A 24,137-nucleotide genomic window follows, 5' to 3' on the forward strand; every position below is an offset into this window, starting at 1 on the left:
AAGCCACAGAGAAGTATAAAAGATTTCTTGAAAAACTGTAGCGGATCTACAGCATAATTCGACAGAAGACCACGTGGCAGGAATTTTCTGTTTCTTCTAATTGTTCCCGTTAGATAAGTGCCGACTGAATACAGCTTTTGTGCCAGAGGAATAGATGTAAAAAAGTTTTCGCAAAACACATGGTAACCTTTTTGCATGTAGCTCCCAAGAGCTAGTAGTTTCATGACGACTACATATCCCAGGCCATTTTCTTTTATTTCGTTTTTGTCATCATCACTTTTTGCACCAAGGTATGCATAAAACCCTAGGCAGTAATTTACTACTGAATCACGCAGCATCCAAAATGTGACTCCCCATCTGTGATGATGTTTATTGGGAAGGTACTGGATTAGCTGTGAGTGCGCCTTTGTCCCAACAAGACTTTTATCTACACTCAGTTGCTGGTGTGGAGTGTAGTAGCGACGGAAAACATTGTTGGCAATACTTGAAATTTGGCTGTTGGATCATATAATAGGTGACCAGGAGGGTGAAGTTTCGAATTGTCTACAAAATGTAAGAACCGCAGCAACAATTGAAACCTGTTGCATGAAAACATTTGCGGAAACCACGGTGTCCACAGGTTTGCATCAGTTGACCAATAACTAAAAATCGTCTTTTTTTTTTTCAGTCCCATATTCAAAATCACTGCTGTAAAAGCCCTCATTTCTGCTACAGTTGTTGGTTGCCACTGTTTGATTCTCGAATTTGGCGATAAATGCGTTGACTGAATCACCTGGCGAGCGTATCTGTTAGTCACCATAATCGTAAGAAGCTGCTGCGAGAAGAACAAATTGAAAAAATCAATTGGTGTGACGTTTGCTGGTATATGTTTAGGGCCTGGTACTTCCGCATACACAAAGCTTGGAGGGAGTGGATTATCTGATTCCTTATCAATTATTTCAACAAAAGTATTTGCTTTGCAATTCAGTTGTGTTTGGTCGTTGTCGTCGTCATCGTCATTTGCTGACACACAATCGTCACTTGAAGAAGAAAACGAGTCCTCTTCTCCACCAGACACCTCATAATCCGATTCACTTTCTACAACTCCTGCAAATTCATCTTCACTTCCACTACTTATCATATTATTGTGTAAATCACTCGTATAGAACCGCAACTTCTTACTTGACAACGCCATGCTTCCGCGAAATACTCGGTAGATAAACAACACCAGAGAAGTTTATTTTACTCGAAATATCGCACTAACAATAGAAAAGAAGATCGATATGCTGTGCCTTTGACCTTCCTTCTGTGTCTTGGCTAGGAAATACTAACAACTTTGCCTTCAAGCGCGGAAAAAATGAATGAGAAGGGCAGCACGATCAGATCGTTACTGGCATTTTTCACCGAAAATCTGGATCACGATCAGATCGTATTTGGCACTAAAAGGGTTAATCTTGTATTAAAACCAGAGGAATGTTATCAGGGCCAGGAGGCTTTCTTGGCCTTAGGTACTGAGTGGTTTGATGAAGTCTCTGCATGCAGGTGGATGTGCATCCATTGTTGTTGGCGTTGCTGAGGGACAGGAGAAAAAGTCCTCAGCAATACTGGGACATTATTTAGATGCAAAGAGAAATGTTCCTTCCAATGCTCCAAGATTTTTTCATCATCAGTTAAAGTGATGGAATTGTCAGGCAGTCTTCAAAAAACTTGAGCACTTCCACCAACAAAAAAATGAGATACTTCTTGAACATTAAGCGGGAGGACATGTGACCAACACTATGGCTCTTGAGAAACTGGATCTAAACAGCAGACACAACACCATCATCACTCATCAAGTGAGATGGTTAAGCTATGTTCATCACATGAGTGATACAAGGCTTCCCTGCCAAATCCTTCACGTTGACTTCTGCTCTGGCAGGAAGCCTCTTTGAGCCCCACTCAAGTGCTTTAAGGACAAGCTAAACACATTATGAAGACGACTTTTATAAACAGGCTGTGGACTGCTAACTGTGGAGGAACACTACATCCACCACTGTCAACTTGTTTGAAGAAGAATGTCACAGACATGAAGAGGCCAAGTGACAAGCAAGAAAGCTCCACTCATTACAACCCTGCCCTCCTCCAACCATTTAGTGCTGATGCATGTTTTATGCATGGACTGGCCGGTTCAGCCAATGGAAACACATCCATAAGATGAGTGAAAATGCTCACTCTAAGCAGGAAGAAGCTATGCACACTTGGAATCGAGTTGCAGCTGCTGATGATGACATGCTACTTGCAGTTATACAGTGCTTCTCTAGTGGTCACCAGTGTAATAACATTGCAAACTTGAGCTATACAAAGTTCAGACTGCACTGCAGCTTATATTACAAAATAAAATAATTGATATTGTTTATATTCTTAATTGCATTTAACATCATCACTGTCTAGAACTGCAGAAGGGGTGCAATACTTAGAAGTTCATAATACACTGGATAGTTTGTTGAACTCCCTTATTGGTTATATGGGTGACAAATAGTCATCATTTTGACCACATCGTTGACCAAAGCCAACAGATTGTATCACACTGTAATCTTTATCCATCTCCAGCTTTTCTGTTTCAGGAACTGAGACATGCTGTTCCCCTTGCTTCTCCCTGAGACCCTGTGTCAGAGTTTGAAGACTGCTGTTCACCAAAATGCATAAAGTATTTACATGAGTATAAGATGACCACCCAACAGCAACTGCCCCCCCCCCCCCTTATTTTTACAAGGCTCCATGACAATTTTATTTTTAACATTCTGACTAATCAAAATTGCAAAAAGTTTTATTGATAATATCTGTCTGGAAAAGTTAACATTATATCTGTTCTAAACTTATGTCATATATTGACCGTCTACATTTGGATAACACAAGGAGAATTAATTTTTATCTTTACTTCCTGTTTTGTTGACACAAATATTTGGCCATTTCTTCCAAATATACTGCGATTTCCAAAAAGGTAATTACGATGGGAGCTAAAAGCAAAGCTGAAACTGCTGCAACTGAAATGGGAATGTGTTTGTCACATATATTTGGCAATTTCTTCCGAATAGGTTATGGATTTGGTGAGATGTGAGAACACAGCTGGTCCCCTCAGAATACACAGTGCATTTTTCTTCTACACTGATAAGAAAATGTGGCAGTGTTCCTTCCCACTACTCTCTCACTGGCTGTGTAAAACCAGTGGCCAACACTTCCCATCATATCTCCCAGCAAGCATTGACAACATTGCTTCACGAAACACCTAAGTATGGCAATGGCCATATACAGATTTTTACCTGTCCTGCCGAAATTTATATTACTACATTGTCCAATATTATTATTATTATTATTGACTTATTTGTCCAATTTTGAAGTCAATTTAATTCCGACCACAAATGGATTGAAGCAAACTGAAATTTAATGCGGTGGATGTTCATAAAAAGACAAAGTACGCGGTATACATATCACTAGTTGGCAGCCTGAGAAAACAGACTGCTTGTGCCCTTCCTCACATTCGACCAACTGCTCTGCAAAGCTGGTGCCACTGTTCCCCCTCCCATCCTTCAAACGAAATCTACATGTAACTTAGCTTCATCTGTAAATGTACAATGACCCGCTGTATCACGATATAAAAATGCTGATGTCAGCAGCAATAGTTTTATCTGCAAATGTAATACAATCCCGTATTTTTTGAATGATGAATTTGGGAAAAGCTTCATCTTATAATTGGGTAAATACAATAATAAACTGTTGTGTAAGATCATAGCCTACACTGGACATATCAGTCTATAAAGATATGCATTACACTATCAGTACTGAGCACAGCTATGTGGGGAACTTTAAAACAGCCCCACAAGAGAAATATTGCTATCAATGTTCTCTTTAATATTATAAAACTGGTCAAATCTCTATTACTTGTGTGTGAGCAACATAAGATCCTTTACATGACTTAAGTATAAATAAATGTGTTGAGAACATAATTTTTATCATTTGATTTCACTGGAGCTATTAACCGTTTGTGTACTTTTCATTAGGAAGTGCTCAAAGCAGAGAAGATTTGTCTGAGGCCAGGATGTGGTGGTGATTAATTCTGAGCAGAAGAGAGAATCACCTGGCCCATACAGTACAAAAACTTAAATATTTGATGCGGTGTTAATGAACCTGAAATTACCAAATTAGCAAAGTACATACTGGTGTACAGGCATACATTCTAACTGGAAATGTATGTGATAAGCCTCTGTGGTCAATAGTGTACAGAAACATTATTGGACTGTGAAAAGTGGTAATTACAGAAGGAGATATGCAAATTACCTGAAGTCTTCATATTTTTGCTGTTTGAGGAAAAGGGGGGAGGATATGGAAGGGGGTGGGGGTGGATAAAAGAAGTAGTGTGGTTTTGTGAATACTCCATTTGGACAGCAATGAGTCAGAGTGAAAGCTGGCCAGAACATAATTGTCCCATAAGTTTCAGTCATCAATAGTGGCAGTTAATACATGCTGACGACAGCACACCTACCATGTCAGCCACGAGATACTGTAGCACCGTCAAGGTCACTCCTCCAATGAGCACTGTCACTAAATTCTGTATATTTCATTAAGTTTGGTCCAACTGCATTGAACTTGGGATGCCGACTTCGTTCACCTTACGATCAAGCTTCTATAGCCATAATATGTAACCCGTAACACTACAGGCCATAGGATTTTCAGACCAATGACAAACTCAGATGCTGCAGCATCCTTTCATTGTGTCAACAAAGATACCTCTGCCTTATAAGGAATTCACACTAACTGACAACTGCTGCATTTACAATCACCACCATTCCTTTCCTGGTATGAAATTTCATGTTCCTTGTTGCTATCTGACAGGCTACAAACTTATGATCACCTTGACAGCAGAAAAATTCTTTAGTAGTGTTAAAGACAGAAAAGAGCCCCATTGTTACTTCCTTTAGTTTTTGAGTTGTTAATAAATTTTCAACAGGGAAAAGGTTCTGAACTCCACTGCAACAGACAGTTCATACCTGGAATACACAACTGATGCCTTTATGTTTAAAATTGATTTCAAGCAACTCTAAATGGATTATAGTTGCAAATATTCCACATAGAATGTTTTGTATGCAAATGAATGGTCACTAAACATATAATTCCTTTAAATGGCAGAAAGCTAGGGGTATTAATAAGTCAAATATAAAAAAATGACTTCTACACACTAGAGAGAGAGAGAGAGAGAGAGAGAGAGAGAGAGAGAGAGAGAGGAAAAAAAAGGGAAAAATTGCTTCTGTAAGCTTTATCGCTCCCTCCCCCCTCTTCATAACAACACATTTTACATTGGGAAAGGCATCCTAAAATGTTAAGAATTCTCTCAAATTCCACCCATACACAGACTGCAACAAGATAGGCTGCCTATTTGAACAAGATAGGCTGCCTATTTGAACAGCATAATGAGAAGGTTTAAAAACTGTATAGGACAATTATCAGATGAATATGAAATTTTCACCTATCTATCCAGACATTTCATTTCACTGATTGCTCTGCACAACAGATTACAATATTGCAAAATATATTTAGTATTTCAAGTACTGTTGTGCAATACAGGAAACACACAATTTAAATTTGCTTTGCTCAAAAATAACCAAATCTATTTGATAGATAACTTCTACATGAGAGTACATAAAAGGCTTTAGGGAAGTGAAAGGAAATGATTCTAATTTGAAACACAAATTAGGAAAGTATCAATACAATTAACAGCACCACAAATGGGCATTTATGATCCACCAGTAAATATATAACTGCCTCTAAAAACATTGCTTCAAACTTGTCCAGAAGCTAAAAAAAATTTGGTAACCACTCCTCACTGACATATCATCAGTCTTCACTACAAAATACACAGCAAATGCTTACACATTACAAATTCCTGCTTTCACAGTAACACAAATATCTTCCTGTCACACTGAATGTAGTACTAAATGTTAACACTACCAGTGAACCACATAAATCCATTTCTGTAAATGCGAACAGGATGAACCACAATGGAAACATTAACAATTCTGCCAACGACTCATTTCCTTTGCAGATCCGTGGATGTCACAAGGGACTCAACAGTGAGGCTGAATGGATGCAGCAGGCACATTTTTCTATTGTGTTGGCAAGTTCAGCAGTACATTCTGTCCAGGTGGCAAGTACGCAACTTGGCGAGATCTTGACAACTGATACGCAATATCTTCTGCTGCTTCAATCCGTCGCAGTTCTACCAGACCTTCTCCCGCTTCTCCAAACGACTTGGCCAACAACAGAGCGGCTTGTGCATCCCCCTCCGCAGATATAACAGCTGCTTTCTTCTGCTGCTCTGCCTACAAGTAAAGAAAAATACTGTCAGTGAATATGGCTTACACTGTAACAAGTGAATTCCATTGCGCAACCAAGTTTGCTGTTCTTTGACCACATGCAGTAACTTATTATTTATATAAATTACATAGAAGATTTGATGTATTTTAGTTGCAACATGGTCCACAGCTACTACAAATTCGCCGAATGGTTACTCAGGCAAAACTGAGCAGTAATGAATACAAAATAACAGAATATTTTAAAGCTATCTAATAGCAGGCACTGAGGCAGGATTATCATTCAGTTTTTGATGTTTTGCTTAATCTACAAGGATCATTCCTTAAGTCATGGCAACCATGGTATATCTCACAATAATGGGGTGACAAGGGCCTTCCACGATGTGCGCTGAACTGGTAATGCAGTGTGTATCTGAATGCCAATGCAACATAGGTTTACAGTACAGGAGGCCCAACAGAGGGTAAAATGAAACACACGCATTGGAACTCTGTATAAATTTACTGTGCACGAGTACAAATGGAAAAAAATGAATCAAAATCAACGACTGCCCTTCAGAATAGTCCCCCAATGGATCCAGACAGCAATTCCAATTACGGAGAAAGCAATGAAAGATGCTGGCATTGCCATCAATGTGTGTTGCCTATCACTGAAGTGCTATGAGGATGTCTTTCCTGTTCGCAAAGTGCCTCCCATACAATGGTTTCTTCAGTTGTGGAACGAGGTCGAAGTCACACGGATTGGAGTCCGGTGAGTAGGGTGGATGGCGGAGGATTTCCCACCCCCACAGTTGTACACACATTTTGATGATGCCTGAAGTGTCAGCTATAGAAAACTGTATCTGTCAATCCAAAACATTTCCAATGTTGATGCTATAGCACATTATAAGAAATACTGCAAAATATTAAAGACTGTAATACGGATGTCTAAGCAAATATATTACAAGGAAAAGATAGTCATATCAGATAACAAAATAAAGACAATATGGGATATAGTGAAGGAGGAGACCGGTAGAACCAGACATGAATAGGATCAAATAACATTAAGAGTAAATGATACATTGGTGACAGATGTGTATAGTGTTGCAGAACTTTTTAACAAACATTTTATAACTGTTACTGAAAAGATGGGGTTGTCAGGTTCGGTAGATGCTGCTATGGATTACCTTTGACCAGACATTTCAAGTAACTTCCATAATATGAATTTGACCCTCACTACCCCAACAGAAATAATGTCCATCATAAAATCTTTAAAATCAAAAACATCTAATGGGTATGATGAAATATCAACAAAGTTAATTAAAGAATGTGATTCTGAGCTAAGTAACATATTAAGGTATCTGTGTAACCAGTCGTTTATCAGTGGAATATTTCCTGAATGGCTGAAATATGCTGAAGTTAAACCACTGTCTAAGAAGGGAGATAAAGAAATAGCATCAAATTTCTGTCCAATTTCACTGTTCCCAGCATTCTCAAAAATTTTCGAAAAAGTAATGTACAGTCGTCTTTATAACCATCTTATCTCAAATACATATTGTCAAAGTCACAGTTTGGATTTCTAAAAGGTTCTGATATTGAGAAGGCTATCTACACTTACAGTGAAAATGTGCTTAATTCATTAGACAAAAAATTGCAGGCAACTGGTATATTTTGTGATCTGTCAAAGGCATTTGACTGTGTAAATCACAATATCCTTTTAAGTAAACTAGAATATTATAGTGTAAGAGGAAATGCTGCAAAATGGTTCAAATCTTATATCTCTGGCAGTGTTATTAGGAAAGAGACATGTATCAAGCTATCAGGCATCATCCAACTGGGAACTAATTACATGTGGGGCCCCACAAGGTTCCATTTTGGGGCCCTTACTTTTTCTTTTGTATATCAATGACCTTTCATCAGTAACATTACCAGATGTCAAGTTTGTTTTGTTTGCCGATGATACAAACATTGCAATAAATAGCAAATCAAGTGTAGTCTTAGAAAGATCGGCCAATAAAATATTTGCGGACATTAATCACTGGTTCCTAGCCAATTCTTTGTCACTAAACTTTGAAAAAACACACTACATGCAGTTCAGAACTTGTAAGGGGTGTCCCAAGAGTATACGTCTAACATACGATGACAGGAAGATAGAAGAAGTGGACAGTGTTAAATTCTTGGGATTACAGCTTGATAATAAATTCAACTGGGAGGAGCACACCACAGAACTGCTGAAGCGTCTTAACAAATCTCTATTTGCAATGCGAATTTTGTCAGACATAGGGGATATAAAAATGAAAAAGCTGGCATACTATGCTTACTTTCATTCCATAATGTCATATGGGATTATTTTTTGGGGTAATTCATCAAGCCAAGCTAAAGTTTTCCAGGCACAAAAACGTGCAGTAAGAGTTATATGTGGTGTGAACTCAAGAACATCCTGCAGAAGCCTGTTAGGGAACTAGGGATACTAACTACTGCTTCCCAATATATTTATTCCTTAATGAAATTTGTCATTAAAAATATATCACTTTTTCAAACCAACAGCTCAATACATGGAATCAATACTAGAAATAAGAATATTCTTCACAAGGATTTAAAGTCACTTACTCTTGTACAAAAAGGTGTGCATTATTCAGGAACACACATTTTTAGTAACTTGCCAGCAGCCGTAAAAAGCTTAACAACTAATGAAATTCAGTTTAAGAGAAGCCTAAAGGATTTATTGGTGGCCAACTCCTCCTACTCCATTGATGAATTTCTTAGTAAAACCAACTGATTTGTATATAAGTACAACATAACTTCTGCACAATTTCAGAGCAGTAATGTGTTCATTGATAATGTGTGTGTGTGTGTGTGTGTGTGTGTGTGTGTGTGTGTGTGTGTGTGTGTGTGAGTATAATCTAACTTCTGCACCATTTCAGTGCAGTAATGTGTTCATTGTAAATAAGTATTACAGTAGTTGTATTACATGTTTATTACCTTATAAATAAATAAAAAACTTTATTTTAAATTCTGTGCATTAGTATTTGTAAAATGACTCTTAGTGTTCATTAAAAAAATGACGATCATTCCACTTGGGACCTGTGGAATGGTACATTAGCTTATTTGTTTTAGTTGTAAATATTTGTCATGTATTACTGTTTTTCTGACATTACTGTCAGCTGTTGTACACTGATCAGCCAAAACATTATGACTATGGAGATAGCTTCTGCTGTGTTGAGATTTAAAAAAAAAAATTATTTTGGCTTGAGATTGAACACCATCAAACATTTTGATGAGCCTTCTCTGGCTCTAAGATGTGTATTCAAGTTTCATTGTGTCATTTTTATAACAAATTTTTGTCTTCCTTGAAATACAAATAGAATGTCTTTTGGACAATTGTTGAGTAATTTAAGCAACCATTGTCCACACACTTCTCAAACATTTACTCATCACAAGTGATTCAATACACAGAGCTAACTAATATGCACACAAACTTTCCATTACTCAACAGTTACTTGTTTATTACAATCATAGCCTGGACCAACACTGTTTGCCAGTTTTTAAACAGCTCTATGAATCTGTTCGCTCTACAATTTCTCTCTGTTAAGTACACAATACTTTTTCACTTTAACTAGCGTATGTTGTCATGTTCTCATGTATGCATAACAATAGGCTTTGGCTTATTTATTAGAGTATCAGTGACAAATGGATTGAGGTGCAAGACTCAAAGAAACAATGGCAGACTATCAGCCAGCACCAGAGTGCAAACAACAATGCATTCAACTAAAATAACTTGGTGGATATTTACTGACTTATTGTCATCAAAATGAACTCAACACATAAAAAGTGAGAACTAAACAAGGAAAGAATCAATAGTGGAAACAGTTACAAAAGATCAATATCTGAAGATACCAGGAAAGAAAAAAGTATGGTCTTGAATGAAAGGACTTCATTTTTAGATTATGAATTATTTTCTTCTTGATTTTAAGTTCACTATTGCCACCAGGAACATAATATAAAAAGAGTAATTAACCAAAAATAACAAAGATACAATTTTCATTATAACATGTAGACACTCAAACATTCTATAATTGAGTTGATGCTTACCTTTTCTACCAAGAAGCGTGCCTTCTCCGCTTCTTGTTGTGCTACCTGTTTGAGTTCTACAGCCTGGGTGAATTCTTTTCCGAAAGTCAAATGAGTCTGAAAAAATTATTTTTCTTTGAATCACATATTAAAAATATAAATAAAATTAAACAAAGCTGTAACTTAACAGCTGAATGGTATCTATTCTCTAAGAGTACACAAAAATTAAATTCTTTGGAAGAGAAAGAAATGCAATATACAGAAAGAGTTACAAAGTGACAAGACTCATGTAAGGAACAGTAGGGAGTGATACGGGCTGTAAATACACAATAGTAGAAATGAACTGTGTGAATGACTAACGAGGTAAGACACAGTAGCACCGACTGATTACTGTTTTTTTGGCACTGTGCACTTTATTTTCAGCAACCAAGCAAAAATTATCAGACACGAATCACGTAAAATCAACACCATTTTAAACTACACCAACAAAATATTAACTATAATAGTATTATGATAATTCTATTTCCATGTAAGCACTTGAAATTTTACATTGCTGACACTAACACTCAAATCTATGATGTTTCACCGACTCAAGGAATGCATATCCTATGCATCAAATACAATTAACTATCCGGAAAATAAAGTCCAACGGCATTGCTGCACTAGTTGCCAAACAGCCAACTACGAACTACAATGAGAACAGTGTTATAGTTTTATTATCCAAACTAGCCTTTTCCCTGCAGCTTCACCCTCATATGCATTCCACATGGTTATTGAACACATCCTTTACTACCCCTCTTTTTGTAAATTCCCTCCACCCTCTCTCTGCCCATACCCTACCCCCTCCCCAATCATCTGACCTTATCCCCCCCTCTCCCCACCACTCTCTCTTTCCATCTCTGCCTCCCACTCTTGCACTGACCAATACACCTTACATCTGCATTATTCTCTCCATCTCGCTCTGTCCATCCTCGGCTCTATCCATCTCACCCTGCTCTAGCCATGCTCATCAGCATGCGTGGCTCCTGCAATACAGTTCAATAAACCAGGCTGATATTAGTACCACAGCACGCCTGTCAAACAGAACAGGCTACACATCAGGGGCTTGAAAATAATTTATTTGCCCATGTCACAGACTACCACGTAAAGTATGTAGATAACACAGGCCAATATTACTCCAACACAACATGCCTGTTGTGCAGTGCAACTTACGTGTTGGGGCCTGGGAAACAGTGTCTTGCCCCTGACGTATAGGCTACCCTGCAGAGCAGTTTATTTGGCTGGCTGATACCATTCCTGTACAACATGCGAGGCAGCCTTATGCCAGTGGCTGGGAGAGACACATTTTTGTCTGCATCTCTGCACCTACTGGAGCTTGGATGTTATAAACCCCACAGCGCCAATACCCATGAGGCCTGCTGTTTCCGTGCAAAATTTGGTTGAAATTGATCCAGTGGTTTAAGCTGATTTGGTGGAACATAATTATGTTCCAGCAAATCAGTGAAATCACACCTTTGTTCCAACAAATAGACACTCTTGCTGCTTTATATTGCCTTTACATATGCCTGCTTGTGTCTGTATATGTGCAGATGGATATGTGTGTGTGCGCGCGTGCGAGTGTATACCTGTCCCTTTTTCCCCCTAAGGTAAGTCTTTCCGCTCCCGGGATTGGAATGATTCCTTACCCTCTCCCTTAAAACCCACATCCTTTCGTCTTTCCCTCTCCTTCCCTCTTTCCTGATGAAACAACCATGGGTTGCGAAAGCTTGATATTTGTGTGTGTGTTTGTGTATTTTTTATTGTGTCTATCTACCAGCGCTTTCCCGTTTGGTAAGTCACAGCATTTTTTAATACATTTTTCCCATGTGGAATGTTTCTTTCAAATAGATTACTCTGCAAGTCCCCTTTGCTGATCCACAAAAAACACATTGTAGCGAAAACTGAATAAGGGATTTGACAAACAGTAATAAGTAAAATGTAACAGCGGCATATAAATAGGACGCTATGGATACCACATGTCTAAGATCTATTAATGAAGTAAAAAGTAATTTTTTTTTTTTTGAAATTTCCCACCAGATTAAAACTGTTTGCTTGACCGGAACATGACCCAGCATATACAAATTTTTAATTGGCATTTGTAATAAACATTAATTACAAAAATAAGCAAAACATTACTCACGATTGAGATGTCATCCAATATAACACCAAACTGTGATGCACGTTCCATTAGATCTTCACTCACTTTTTGCGACACAAGTTCTCTCTGAGTGATCAGTTCCCCAGCATCAAATTGAGCCTATAAATAGTTACATAGGTATTTACAACATCATGAGCCAAAAAAATTTTGAAACCCTAAATATGGGAGCAGATGTGAGGGCAAAGTGAGGAACGAAAGGAAACATTCCCAGTCGTAGCAAATAACTTCATCTCCTCTTCAATAACCGTGTTTGTACAACAAGAACATTTGAAATTTCAACTTTATCATGCATCATGTTCAACAGTTACCACAAATTAAAATGACGAACAACAGATAGAGATGAAAATTAAAATTATTTATAACAGCTAACTTCACTACCTGCTACTACTCTCAGGCCTGCACAGCAAAATAACTACCTTATATTAATTTTCAATCAAAGGCCAAAGAGAAAAACCCTGAATATTTTTTATGTGGGTACAAATTAGAATATCATACGCTTTATGAAGTTTGGTAGCTCTGTCATCATTAGTTTCCGCACCCTCACTTTCATCGCATAACTACATGGGAATTAACACAGCCGATTACATAAAAAAATGACAATGGTTACAGAGAAAGAAAGTAATGTGTGCATATCTTAAATTTAATAAAGAAGCAAGTACTTTGGGATGCACTGCTTCTAGTTAGAACAGGAAAAACTAACAGATTAACAAAGGAGTACTAATAAAAGAGACAGGATTTCTGGCCAGTACTTCAGGAGGTTAAGCACTGGTGAGCAATTCTGTCTCATAATGTATTAGTTCTGTTTACTGAATGTCCACTTGATACTGGCAATGGAGTACAACATGTAAGGGTCAAATGACTAACATGGGCATTGACATGTTACTGGCTTGTTAACCCTTTAACTGCTCTGGACTTGTGAACTCGTGTGCCTTTGTAACTGTTCCTGTGTGCTCTGAACGTGTTTAGGCGTGCCACCAGTCCTTCTACCTGGTACTCTGAACATGTCTACGCGTACACACGTTCAGAGCACACAGGGACAGATACACAGGCGCGCACCTTAACATGTCCAGAGCAGTTAAAGGGTTAACACACTACACAGATTTGCACATAGCACGATTTGGTCAGGGAGGGACTGGAATACATTGAATTGTGAGCAGACAGAGTCCTGCTTCATAATTTCTACCATACATGCCTTCGGCTTTATTTTTTTTCCATTCAATGGGCATAATCCTTCAATCAATAAGATTGAAATTTTACTATTTCTTTCATTCTACTCACTGCATAATTTTTTTTTGTGGAAAAGAAAGGGAAACATTTTCAATTTAAAACCTAACAATACAGGGAAGTAACTACATTCAACTTATGAAATTTAATTGTGGCTGATAGTGGAAATTGGTAGTTAAATATAGTGAACTGAGCAAATACTCCCACCTCCATCCGTATTTCAAAATCTATTTTATCTATGTAATTTGGTCAGTGCTGCCATAACTCTGTGTCATGGGACTAACTCCAGTGCAGCATATGAAACTTCCTGGCAGATTAAAACTGTGTGCCCGACCGAGACTCGAACTCGGGACCTTTGCCTTTCGCGGGCAAGTGCTCTACCAACTGAGCTACCGAAGCACGACTCACGCCCGGTACTAACAGCTTTACTTCTGCCAGTACCTCGTCTCCTACCTTCCAAACGAGGTACTGGCAGAAGTAAAGCTGTGAGTACCAGGCGTGAGTCGTGCTTCGGTAGCTCAGTTGGTAGAGCACTTGCCTGCGAAAGGCAAAGGTCCCGAGTTCGAGCCTCGGTCAGGAACACAGTTTTAATCTGCCAGGAAGTTTCATATCAGCGCACACTCCGCTGCAGGGTGAAAATCTCATTCTGTGGACAGAATACACAAGTATACTCTGTGCTGACAAAAGTCATGAGATAACAATATGCACATATACAGACTGCGGTACTTTTCCATACATACGGTATAAAATGGCAGTGCACTGACAGAGCTATCATTTGTACTCATGTGACTAATGTGAAAAGGTTTCCAAATTGGTTACCGTCGCATGATGGGAATTGACACAGTTTGAATGCCGACTGGCAGTTGGAGCTAGACGCATGGGTCACTCCATTTCGGAAATCGTTAGGGAACTCAATATTCCGAGATCCACAGTGTCAAAGGTGTGCTGAGAGTACAAAATTTCACGTGTTATTTTTCACCATGGAGAATGCAATCGCCAGTGCCCTTCACTTAATGACTGAGAAAAGTAGCATTTCCATAAAGTTGCCAGTTCTAACAAACAAGCAACATTGAAATAACTGCAGAAATCAATTTGGGACGCATGACAAACATATCTGTTATGACAGTGTGGCACAATTTGGTGTTAATGGGCTATGGAAGCAGACGACTTATGTGAGTGCATTTGCTAATAGCATGACACTGCTTGCAGTGCCCCTCCTGGGCTCGTGACATCAATTGGACCCTAGACAAATGTAAAACTGCAGCCTGCAGCTGATTTCAGTTGATAATATCTGACTGTGTTGCAGACCCCACAAACCAATGGACCCAATTTGTGAACAAGGCACTGTGCAAGCTGGTGGTGGGTCCATAATGGTATTGGTCTGTGTTTACATGGAATGGACTGGGTCCTCTGTTTGCAGCCACTAATTACTTCATGTTCCCAAACAATGATGGAATTTTATGGATGACAATGTGCCATGTCACTAGGCCACAACTGTTTGTGATTGGTTTGAAAATTCCGGACAATTTGAGTGAATTATTTGGCTACCCAGAACAAATCCCATCTAACATTTATGGACATAACCGAGAGGTCAGTTCATGCCCTAAATCCTGCATTGCCAATACTTTCGCAATTTTGGATGGCCACAGAGGCAGCATCGCTCAATATTTCTGCAGGGGACTTCCAACGACTTGCTGAGTCCACGCCATGTCAAGTTGCTGCAGTACATTGGGCAAAAAGAGGTGCAACATGATATTAGGAGGTGCCTCATATCTTTTGTCATCTTAATGTGATGAAAACATGATGTAACTGTTCATAATATTTACCAAATTATAAACAGTAAGCATACTTACAACAACAGCTTTAAGTACTTCTGTGGTGATTGACGGCAGTACTCTGTCATCATAATCGACTCCGAGGATAGTGTAGATTCGTGGCAACTGATCCGGCAGAGGTCGGAATAGGATACGAAGAGTTATGTTGACATTCTGCAAATCTTTAATTGAATGCAAACATTTAATAAGAAAAGTTAAGCATTATGTAGCACTATAGTACAAGTACTCAAGCAATTCAGATGGAAGAAAATGTCCCCAACTGTGTTTTAACAAGAAGTCACATTTACCAATAACTGTAACCATTTAGAGTATTCAACAGTGAGGTCACTAGCACCCATACTAAATCATTATTAGGTTAGTATGGTTATAACTGTTACAATAATTACCTGCTTCTCACCTCTGACGTTTTCCTTACGGGCTCCCAGACAAATGTACAATGGATGGAATTGGGAACTCTCACTTCTACAGAGACAAATTTGATAAATGGCTTATTTTATGATTCTCCTGTGAAACTATATATTCAAGTGCTTTGAAAAGTAGGGTGTTAGTAGTTCCTGACAGGCCAATTATGTGGTTTATATTATTTTTTCATTGGGTGTGTAGTGGTTCCTTAACATACAAAGAAAATAATGGGCCACCGAAGCTTGCGCACATCAGCTAGCCTGCATTTGAGACTATGCAGCACAATTTTGGAATGATACTGAATTTATCATTGAACCGGTGACTTTTAAGATTACATAAGACTATAGGTAGAATGTGTCATATATGATGTTCATTATATTCAAAATATCCTTCATCCATTCCTAGCACTGCTGCAAGTCAAATCCTGAAAAATGATTACACAGTATTTAAATTGTCTTACTGAGCATCTATTTAGGCAGCCTTTTCGGTGGATGGCACTGCAGATAGAGCCAAACTGAAAAGTTGTCACTTTGTTAAAAGTAATCATCGAATAATGCAGAAATGGCCTCAAGGTAGTGTATAAGTGCATTCTCTGCATTACAACACATATAAAGGTTCTTAACACGAAGTTTTCAAAAATGTGACCTTCAATCTGTGGTTAAAAAGCCATCTAAAGTGTTCATAAAGGAGAAAGGCCTGATCCTGATAAGTTCAGTGAGAATCTGCTTGTCTACAGTTTCGCAAATGGAAACATGATAAAAAACATTTGGTTACCCTGTGACACAAATGCAATGACACAGCAAACTCTTGTGCTTGAGAAGAGGTAAACTATATGCATTCATTTACCAAAATCCCACATTGAGGACACCCTTTCTGCAGAGGATGTAGCACCTTGGCAAAAAATCACCTATCAAATTAAGATTTGTTTCTTGCAGAACACGAAAAGATCTTTTCCATTCTAATAGCCTCAGTTCATGTGTCATGCCCTCATTTTACCTCACTTTCATCAAGGTGAGGAGCCTGCAGTGAGTACTGTTCAAGGGACAAGAAGGTCCATCCTTTCTGTTCAGTCCATACTTCTACTGGAATTTCATCATGAGGCAAAATAACTTGAAAGATCTAATGGTCAGGGGCACTTTCTAGGCTTTTTTTGTGCACCCTTCTCATCTGTGGAGGTTAGTGTTGGTATATTTGTGGGTCCAAAGGCTGTTGCATTTTCATTTCAACTGCTGTTTCCAGCACTGTACTTTCTACTCGGTAATTGTCTTAAGCAGCTGACGTAGATGTCATCTGTCTCTTAATGCAAATACTGCTGCCATGTTCAACTCAATGTAAGTAGGGAATTACCTTCAGAAATGATTCAACTGTTAAAATTTAAAGACTCAAATGTTTAATGCCAAAGCATAATCTGACAGATGTCTTCCATACTGTCAACCAATTATACACACCAAATCAGTAAAATGCAAAGTTTTGTTAAATTACTCATCACAAACCTGAAAACTTAGGGCATGACTAATAAGAATGTATATCTGTTCTGATATAAGAAAAGCAGATGTAAAAGGGCATACCATAGATTATTTTCCAGGTAGTTTAATATTTTTGTCCAATTTTATATGAAAATAGAATTCTTCAATCTAGTGTTCATGGTCATTTGGAAACTGCAATGAAAGTACTACCACAAAGTTTAAAATGTTTGAAAAGTAAGTGTCAGATGGGGTAATATTAACAAAACTTTGCAGTTTACTGATATAAAGAACCATTTGCAAACACTGTCAGTTCAATAACCACTTGAAACTGGTATTTGAGAAAAGAGCTCTTTGGTCACATACTTTCAGCAAGAATGCTGTACTTATTATGTACACAGAAATGAAATGAGAAGTTACATTTAGAAGTAGATGTGATGAATGACTTCCATGATGTCTCACGCAAATAAGTCAGACTGGCACCTGTCTTTATCTGTGGTGAGATTGAAAATCTCGAAAGTATGTAATAAACAACTAGTACTAGGACAACTTCAGACACACTGCTGCAATATAGAGACATCTGTCAAATGACGCCCTGGTGTTAGACATTTCAGGCTTTAATTTTAACAACTGAATAATTTCTTATGCTAATTTCCTGCTTGTGTTGTGTTTAATGTGGACTTTGTACCATGCCGCTATATGGCGGCAATTTATTAAGATGTCTTTTTTTATTATTTAAAAAAGGTTGGGAAGTTCACACTTTTAATGAAAATAAAGACATCAATAGCTCCCAGTGAATATAACAACTGAAAGTATAATGAAGTGCTAATTTAATTTGTCTGCAAAAATGGCTACAGCAGTTTAGCATCTCGAACTAAGTCGATACAGTGGATACATGTCATGTCGTCACCTGTGAACCCGTGACTTTACCAGTGTGCATCCACACTCACGGGTAAGTCACAGGTTGTACACTAGCAAATATTTTGTCAAGACACCTCTAGTTACCTTCTGGCTGAGTAGTCTCCTCTGAGATGTTAAAAGCACTTGCAGCAAGATTACTGGATATCTGACACACACACACACTGTTCCTCCACTGTACCTAACATAGGCCTCCGATATTAAATATCACGTTATTAAAATGAATGTTCTTGCTGTTGGCAGTCTCCATTGATATCCCCACTGATTCTGTCAATATCAGCTTTTTTTGCTGCCCAAATAACAAAACTCATTTACTACTAACAGGGACCTGTATTCTAATTTATGCCTTGAGCACAATACGATTAAATTTGACTACATTCAACAACCCATATTGGATAATGATAAAGTTTACAAAACATTGTAAAAAACCAGTGTAGGCAAGTGAAAATAATCAATTTTTGAAAACATAATGCATCTGGAGAGAGGAAAAATCTATTACCGATCAGTGGCAGGAAGAAATTTGCTATCTTTTGAAGCCAGTGGCTGCTCCTACTGGCAGAAGGGTTGGAGGGGGAAGAAAGAAGAGTGAAGGAAAATAACTGGAGAGTTTGGGAAAGTCACCCCGAATCCCAGGCCAAGTGAGGCTTACTGTATGTACGAGAAGGAAAGTCTGATTGTTGGGGATTGCGCTGGATGAGATTTGAAAACCTGAGAGCTTAAAGGTGGAGGATAGTGCAATACGCAATACAGAGATTATTAATGCAACATCATGCACTAGTTAATAAGAGTGGAAAAGCTATGTGCACTGTTTGTGGCAGAGATTAAGGTGATGGTGAGCGGAGCTGGGGAAAGACAGATCAGATAATAAAAGATACAGAAAACCAAAAGGGAATGAAGAAAAGAATACTGACACTGAAGAAATTAGCTTAAATTAAAGCCAGGTGGATGGTGAGAACTAAGGACACGTATTGCCAGTTCCCACTTGCAGAGTTGTGAGAAGGTGGTGTCTGGGAGAAGAATGCAGATGGCATACGTAATGAAACAAGCACCAAGTCCATGGCTGTCATGTTGGAGAGGATATTGTGTGCTGTCAGTATAAACCCTCTGCCTATGCTTGTTCATCCTAATTGACAACTTTATGGCAGTTGTGCCGATGTAGAAAAACCACACTGTTTACATGACAGCATACAGGACATGTGTCGCTTCCCTTTCATAGTATAAGTTTTGCCAGTTACAGGGTAGAGGTGGTGGTGAGAGGATACACAGGGTAAGTCTTACAGCAGGAATGGTCACAGGGAGAGGAGCCAAGGGTAGGGAAGTGGGAGCGAATGAGAACAGATTTTGACTAAGATATTGTGGAGGTTATATGGGTGACCAAAAGCTATTCTATGTGTGGTGAGCAAAATGTTGGACAGAACAGATGTCATTTCAGGGCATGGTTTTAGGAGGTAATAGCCTCATCAAAGTAGCTCATATACATTCAAGACCCGATAATACTGTGTGATACCATGTGTACTACAAAGTTGTTTTTTGGAGGTGTCAACAGTATCAGTACTGGATGTGAAGGCCCCAGAAATCTGCTTTTGAACTACGATGATGGGATAATTACGTCCACTGAAGGCTGAGGTGAGAAAGGTGGTGTATTGCTGTAAAGAGTCTGCATCTGAACAAATAAGTTTGTCTCACATGCCAAGGCTGTGTGGGAGGGAACACCTGACATGGAAAGGATGTCAACTGTCAAAATGTATGTCCTGTTGTTTGTTACTAGGTTTAACGTGAACAGAAGTTTGTAACTGACCTTCGATGAGGATGAGTTTAACATCAAAGAAAGTGGCATAGGATTCAGAATAAGACCATACAAAATTTAACAGAAGAACGTATTTAGAGATTCATAGAATTTTAACAGCTTAGCCTCACCATGGTCTGCCACTTGTGATCTCGTGGTAGCGTTCTCGCTTCCCGAGCACGGGGTCCCGGGTTTGATTCCCCGTGGGGTCAGGGATTTTCACCTGCCCCCAGATGACTGGGTGTTGTTGTGTCGTCTTCATCATCACCATTCATCCCCATTACGGTCGGAGGAAGGCAACAGCAAACCACCTCCATTAGGACCTTGCCTAGTGCAGTGGTGTGAGTCTCCCGCATCGTTCCCATACGCTCTGTCAAGAAGCATGGGACTTCATTTCCATTTTCCCCAGCATCACCATGAGGCAATACGGCAAAGATGTCATCAATGTATCTAAACCAAACCAGGGGCTGAATCCTTGCGGATCCCAAGAAATCTCCCTCCAAGTGACCTATGAAAAGGGTGGCATAGGAAGGAGCCATCCTGGTTCCCATGGTTGCATTCCTCAGAGATAAAGTAGTTGTTGGTAAGTATAGAATTGATTAAGGTGAGCAGGAAGGACATCATAGGTACAGAATTAGGTGGGTGCTGATTGAGAAGATGTTAGCAGCAGACAGACCAGTACATGGAGGATGTTGGTATAATTGGAGGTGGCATCAATGGTAACAAGCAGCTGTATGGTGAGAGTGGGATAGGTCATATATTTCAGACAACCTAGGAATTGGTTGGTGTCTTTAATATAGGAGGGAAGTCTTTGCGCTTTAGGTTGATGGTGTTGACAAGCTAAGGCAGATAAATGTTCGGTGGGTGGTCTGAAGCCAGGGACAACTAGGGTGACTGGAGATCTGTATCTTAGGAAGAAGATGAAAGGTAGGGGTGCATGGTTTCGGTGAGGTAAGGTAAGGTAAGAATTTTATGAATTGGGGTGTTGGTCCTTGTGGTGACCTGCTGGAGGATCCTGCTCCATGAGATCTATAGCGGCTGCCAAGTCCAGGACAGAAAAATGGTTGATGGTGCACACCGGTGACACAGGTCAGCCAAGTGAGGGTATCATGCAGCGACACCGTTGAAGGAGATCTCCGAGACAGCGAAGGAGAAGACCATTTAGCTTTGTTTGATTCCTTGGAACCTTTGCAGTTGGCAGGTGATGATTCAGATGTTTGTTGACTAGAGGGATGTAAAAAGGCTTTCTGGGAGTATTCCTGTCCTTTCTGCCCTCCTGGTTGTGTAACAGGTGATTTCACCAAGTGAGGCAAAAATTTGGTGGCTTATTGCACAGCTGGAGGAGGAGGAGGAGGAGGAGGAGGAGACAGGGATGCTACTGTGACATGGGGCAATTTTACAACCGTGGTGCTGAATTTGAAGTCGCACATCTGCGTGACCAAGTCCTTCATGGAGCAAGATGTTGCAAGAACGGTACTATAAATGCCGGATGGTAAAATTCATGGTTTCCAATTAATCAACAACTTGCGAGTGACAGGGTAACGCATATTTTCCTTCACATGGATCTGCTGCATGGCACACTCATTGAGATGCACAGGAAAGTCTCGGGAGAAGGCTGCATACCACATGTTACGTATTATGATGGGTGTCGACAGGACATTTGAGTGTCATCGTAATGATGACACTGGTAGCAGCACACTGTGTTCGGAACATGCTAACTTCACAGCCTGCTTTGATCTTTGATAGAAGTACTACTCTGCCAAACATGGGAAAAAGAGTGTGTGGCTACATAGGATGCATGTACCTTTTTCATAACCCGGCAGACTGCAGTGATGCCCTGATTGGAGTGGTAAGTTTGGTTTTCTGCCTCGGTCAGACCACTGAATGGCCTAGTGTAAACAACACCATGCGAAGAATTTGGTGTTCAATGGGCCTCGACATGAGCAGGATAGCTGTGGAGGAGTGAAGCTGCTAGCAGTTGTTGTGCTTGAGAATCAGAATTTGTCTCCAAAAGCAAAGTGCCATTGTATAAACGAGAGCAGGATTTCACAGGGCCAGCAACTTCATCAACACCTTTCTGAATAATAAACGGATTAATCACAGCAAAGGACTGACCATCTTTAGTACGTAAAACCACGACGAACTGCTGGGCAGCTGGGAATGTCTTTGAATCATTAGCCTCATTCCTTTTACATACAGTAGACACAGACTGCAAAGATGATGATTGGATCATTGCGAGAAAGTCCTCCATGACTGCCAGCATCTCCAATTGTGTGCTGCTTCCAACTGGGGGCCCTCCCTCAGAGTGGGGTTCACCCATCTTAGGTGACTGTTCACACCTCAGGTCACACTTCCTGAACACCTGATGGCAATTTGGGAAAGTAAGAGTTCAGGCAATCATGCCTCCCTGGGCCTGGTCTGTACCAGGGAATATGTGTGAACCCTACCTGTTGACCCGCAGCTGGGAATTACGCATTACCCAGTCACCTGTTAAGCATCAGGCGTGGTCCTACCTTCAGGAGCACACAGGGAGGACGAAGGAAAAGAGGAACCTCAAATGCCAAAGCGGAGGAAGGACAGGAGAAGAGCAATGACCGAAGAAACAGTGGAGGGACTGTTCTGATATCAGGCTACTGAAAATTCAGGACATATTCCCAAAAATATCCCCATGTTCCCCAAGGGAGAGGAAAAAGAACAGCAGGAGGATAGACATGCAGCATGGAAGGGGAAGAGTGCTGCAAAGGCTTCCGGTCCCACAGTAACCAAGAACAAACTCCATAGAGTGGTGAGCCCCATAGGGGGACTTACTTGGTCTGATAAAATGACACAGCTGTAAGAAGTGAATTTCCAAAGGCCCTGAACGTATTTCTTTACTTATATGAACAAATTTTATACATGCAGAACATTACCTTTGCTTCCTGTGATAACAGGCACATTCCTTGGTCTTGAACGTATGTCAAAAATTATTGGTCTTTGTATCCATGGTATGAAAAAATGGGTTCCCTCGCCCACCACCTGGTTCTTTACACCAGCAAATCTGTCAAATATAACAGCCCTGTGGCCACCATCCACTGTGAACAGATAGCAATTATGATCTTAATGACAAGAATGAAGTTATGCAAAATACTTCAATACAACAAAAGTAAAAAATACATTTTAACAAAACAAATACTATATAACAACTAATCCTCTGAGGAAAAAATTGTAATAAGACATTAAAACACTTTAAAACTATGTCACTGTAACTAAAAAATAAAAAAAAAATTACAAGCTTGAGCTGGGGAGAAAACTGGTCATGCACTTTTAAGGAATCGTCCTTTAATTTACCATGATTTGGCGAAAACACAGAAAACCTAAATCTAGATGAATGGACAATGCTTTAAACCATCATCATCTTAATTAGAAGGTCAGTGCCATAGCACTGCACCATCTCGCTTATCTGAAATGAACAGGAATGAGACAACCATATCTTAAAACAAAGTAATCCATTAGTGGCAGAAACTAAAATTTGTTAGTCAATTTTTAGCTCCAATCAAATTACAAGGAATTAGTACTAGGATCCACTGTTTAGCTTTTGTAGACAATCTGGTTTCTAAGGAGGAGAGGAACAACAGAAAGAATATGTCTCCAATTCTTATTTGAAAGGGAAAAAAAGCACAAGCAGCAAGTTGGCACACAAATTTCTAGACACTAAATGTAGAAAATTCTGGAGTGTTTCTCAGGTCAAATGTGTAGGTTAAAATATTCAAAAAACACACACACACACACACACACACACACACACACACACACACACACACAAACACACACACACACACACACACACACACACAGAATCAGAAAAATTTTAGTTCAAAATACAACATGGAAGGAACACAGCCAAAGTTCTACTGGGGTTACATCAACCAAATTAACTTGGCAAGTTATAGAGTTCTACAAACC

General features: G+C 39.4%; 1 protein-coding gene across 2 annotated transcripts in view; it reads right to left on the bottom strand.

Annotated features, from left to right (window-relative positions):
* Positions 1-5,718: 5,718 nt before the first annotated feature.
* LOC126191111 (protein l(2)37Cc) overlaps positions 5,719-24,137 on the bottom strand; it is a 29,564-nt gene continuing 11,145 nt past the window's right edge. For both annotated transcript variants that reach the window (XM_049931853.1, XM_049931852.1), the window contains exons 3-7: positions 23,105-23,266; positions 15,645-15,787; positions 12,550-12,666; positions 10,392-10,487; positions 5,719-6,332 (exon numbers count right to left, since the gene is read on the bottom strand). In XM_049931853.1, coding sequence (XP_049787810.1) covers positions 6,117-6,332; positions 10,392-10,487; positions 12,550-12,666; positions 15,645-15,787; positions 23,105-23,266 — 734 coding nt within the window. In that variant the 3' untranslated portion in view covers positions 5,719-6,116. The remainder of the gene's footprint in view (positions 6,333-10,391; positions 10,488-12,549; positions 12,667-15,644; positions 15,788-23,104; positions 23,267-24,137) is intronic.

This window comes from Schistocerca cancellata, chromosome 6 (genome assembly GCF_023864275.1).
Source record: "Schistocerca cancellata isolate TAMUIC-IGC-003103 chromosome 6, iqSchCanc2.1, whole genome shotgun sequence".
Lineage (NCBI taxonomy): Eukaryota > Metazoa > Arthropoda > Insecta > Orthoptera > Acrididae > Schistocerca > Schistocerca cancellata.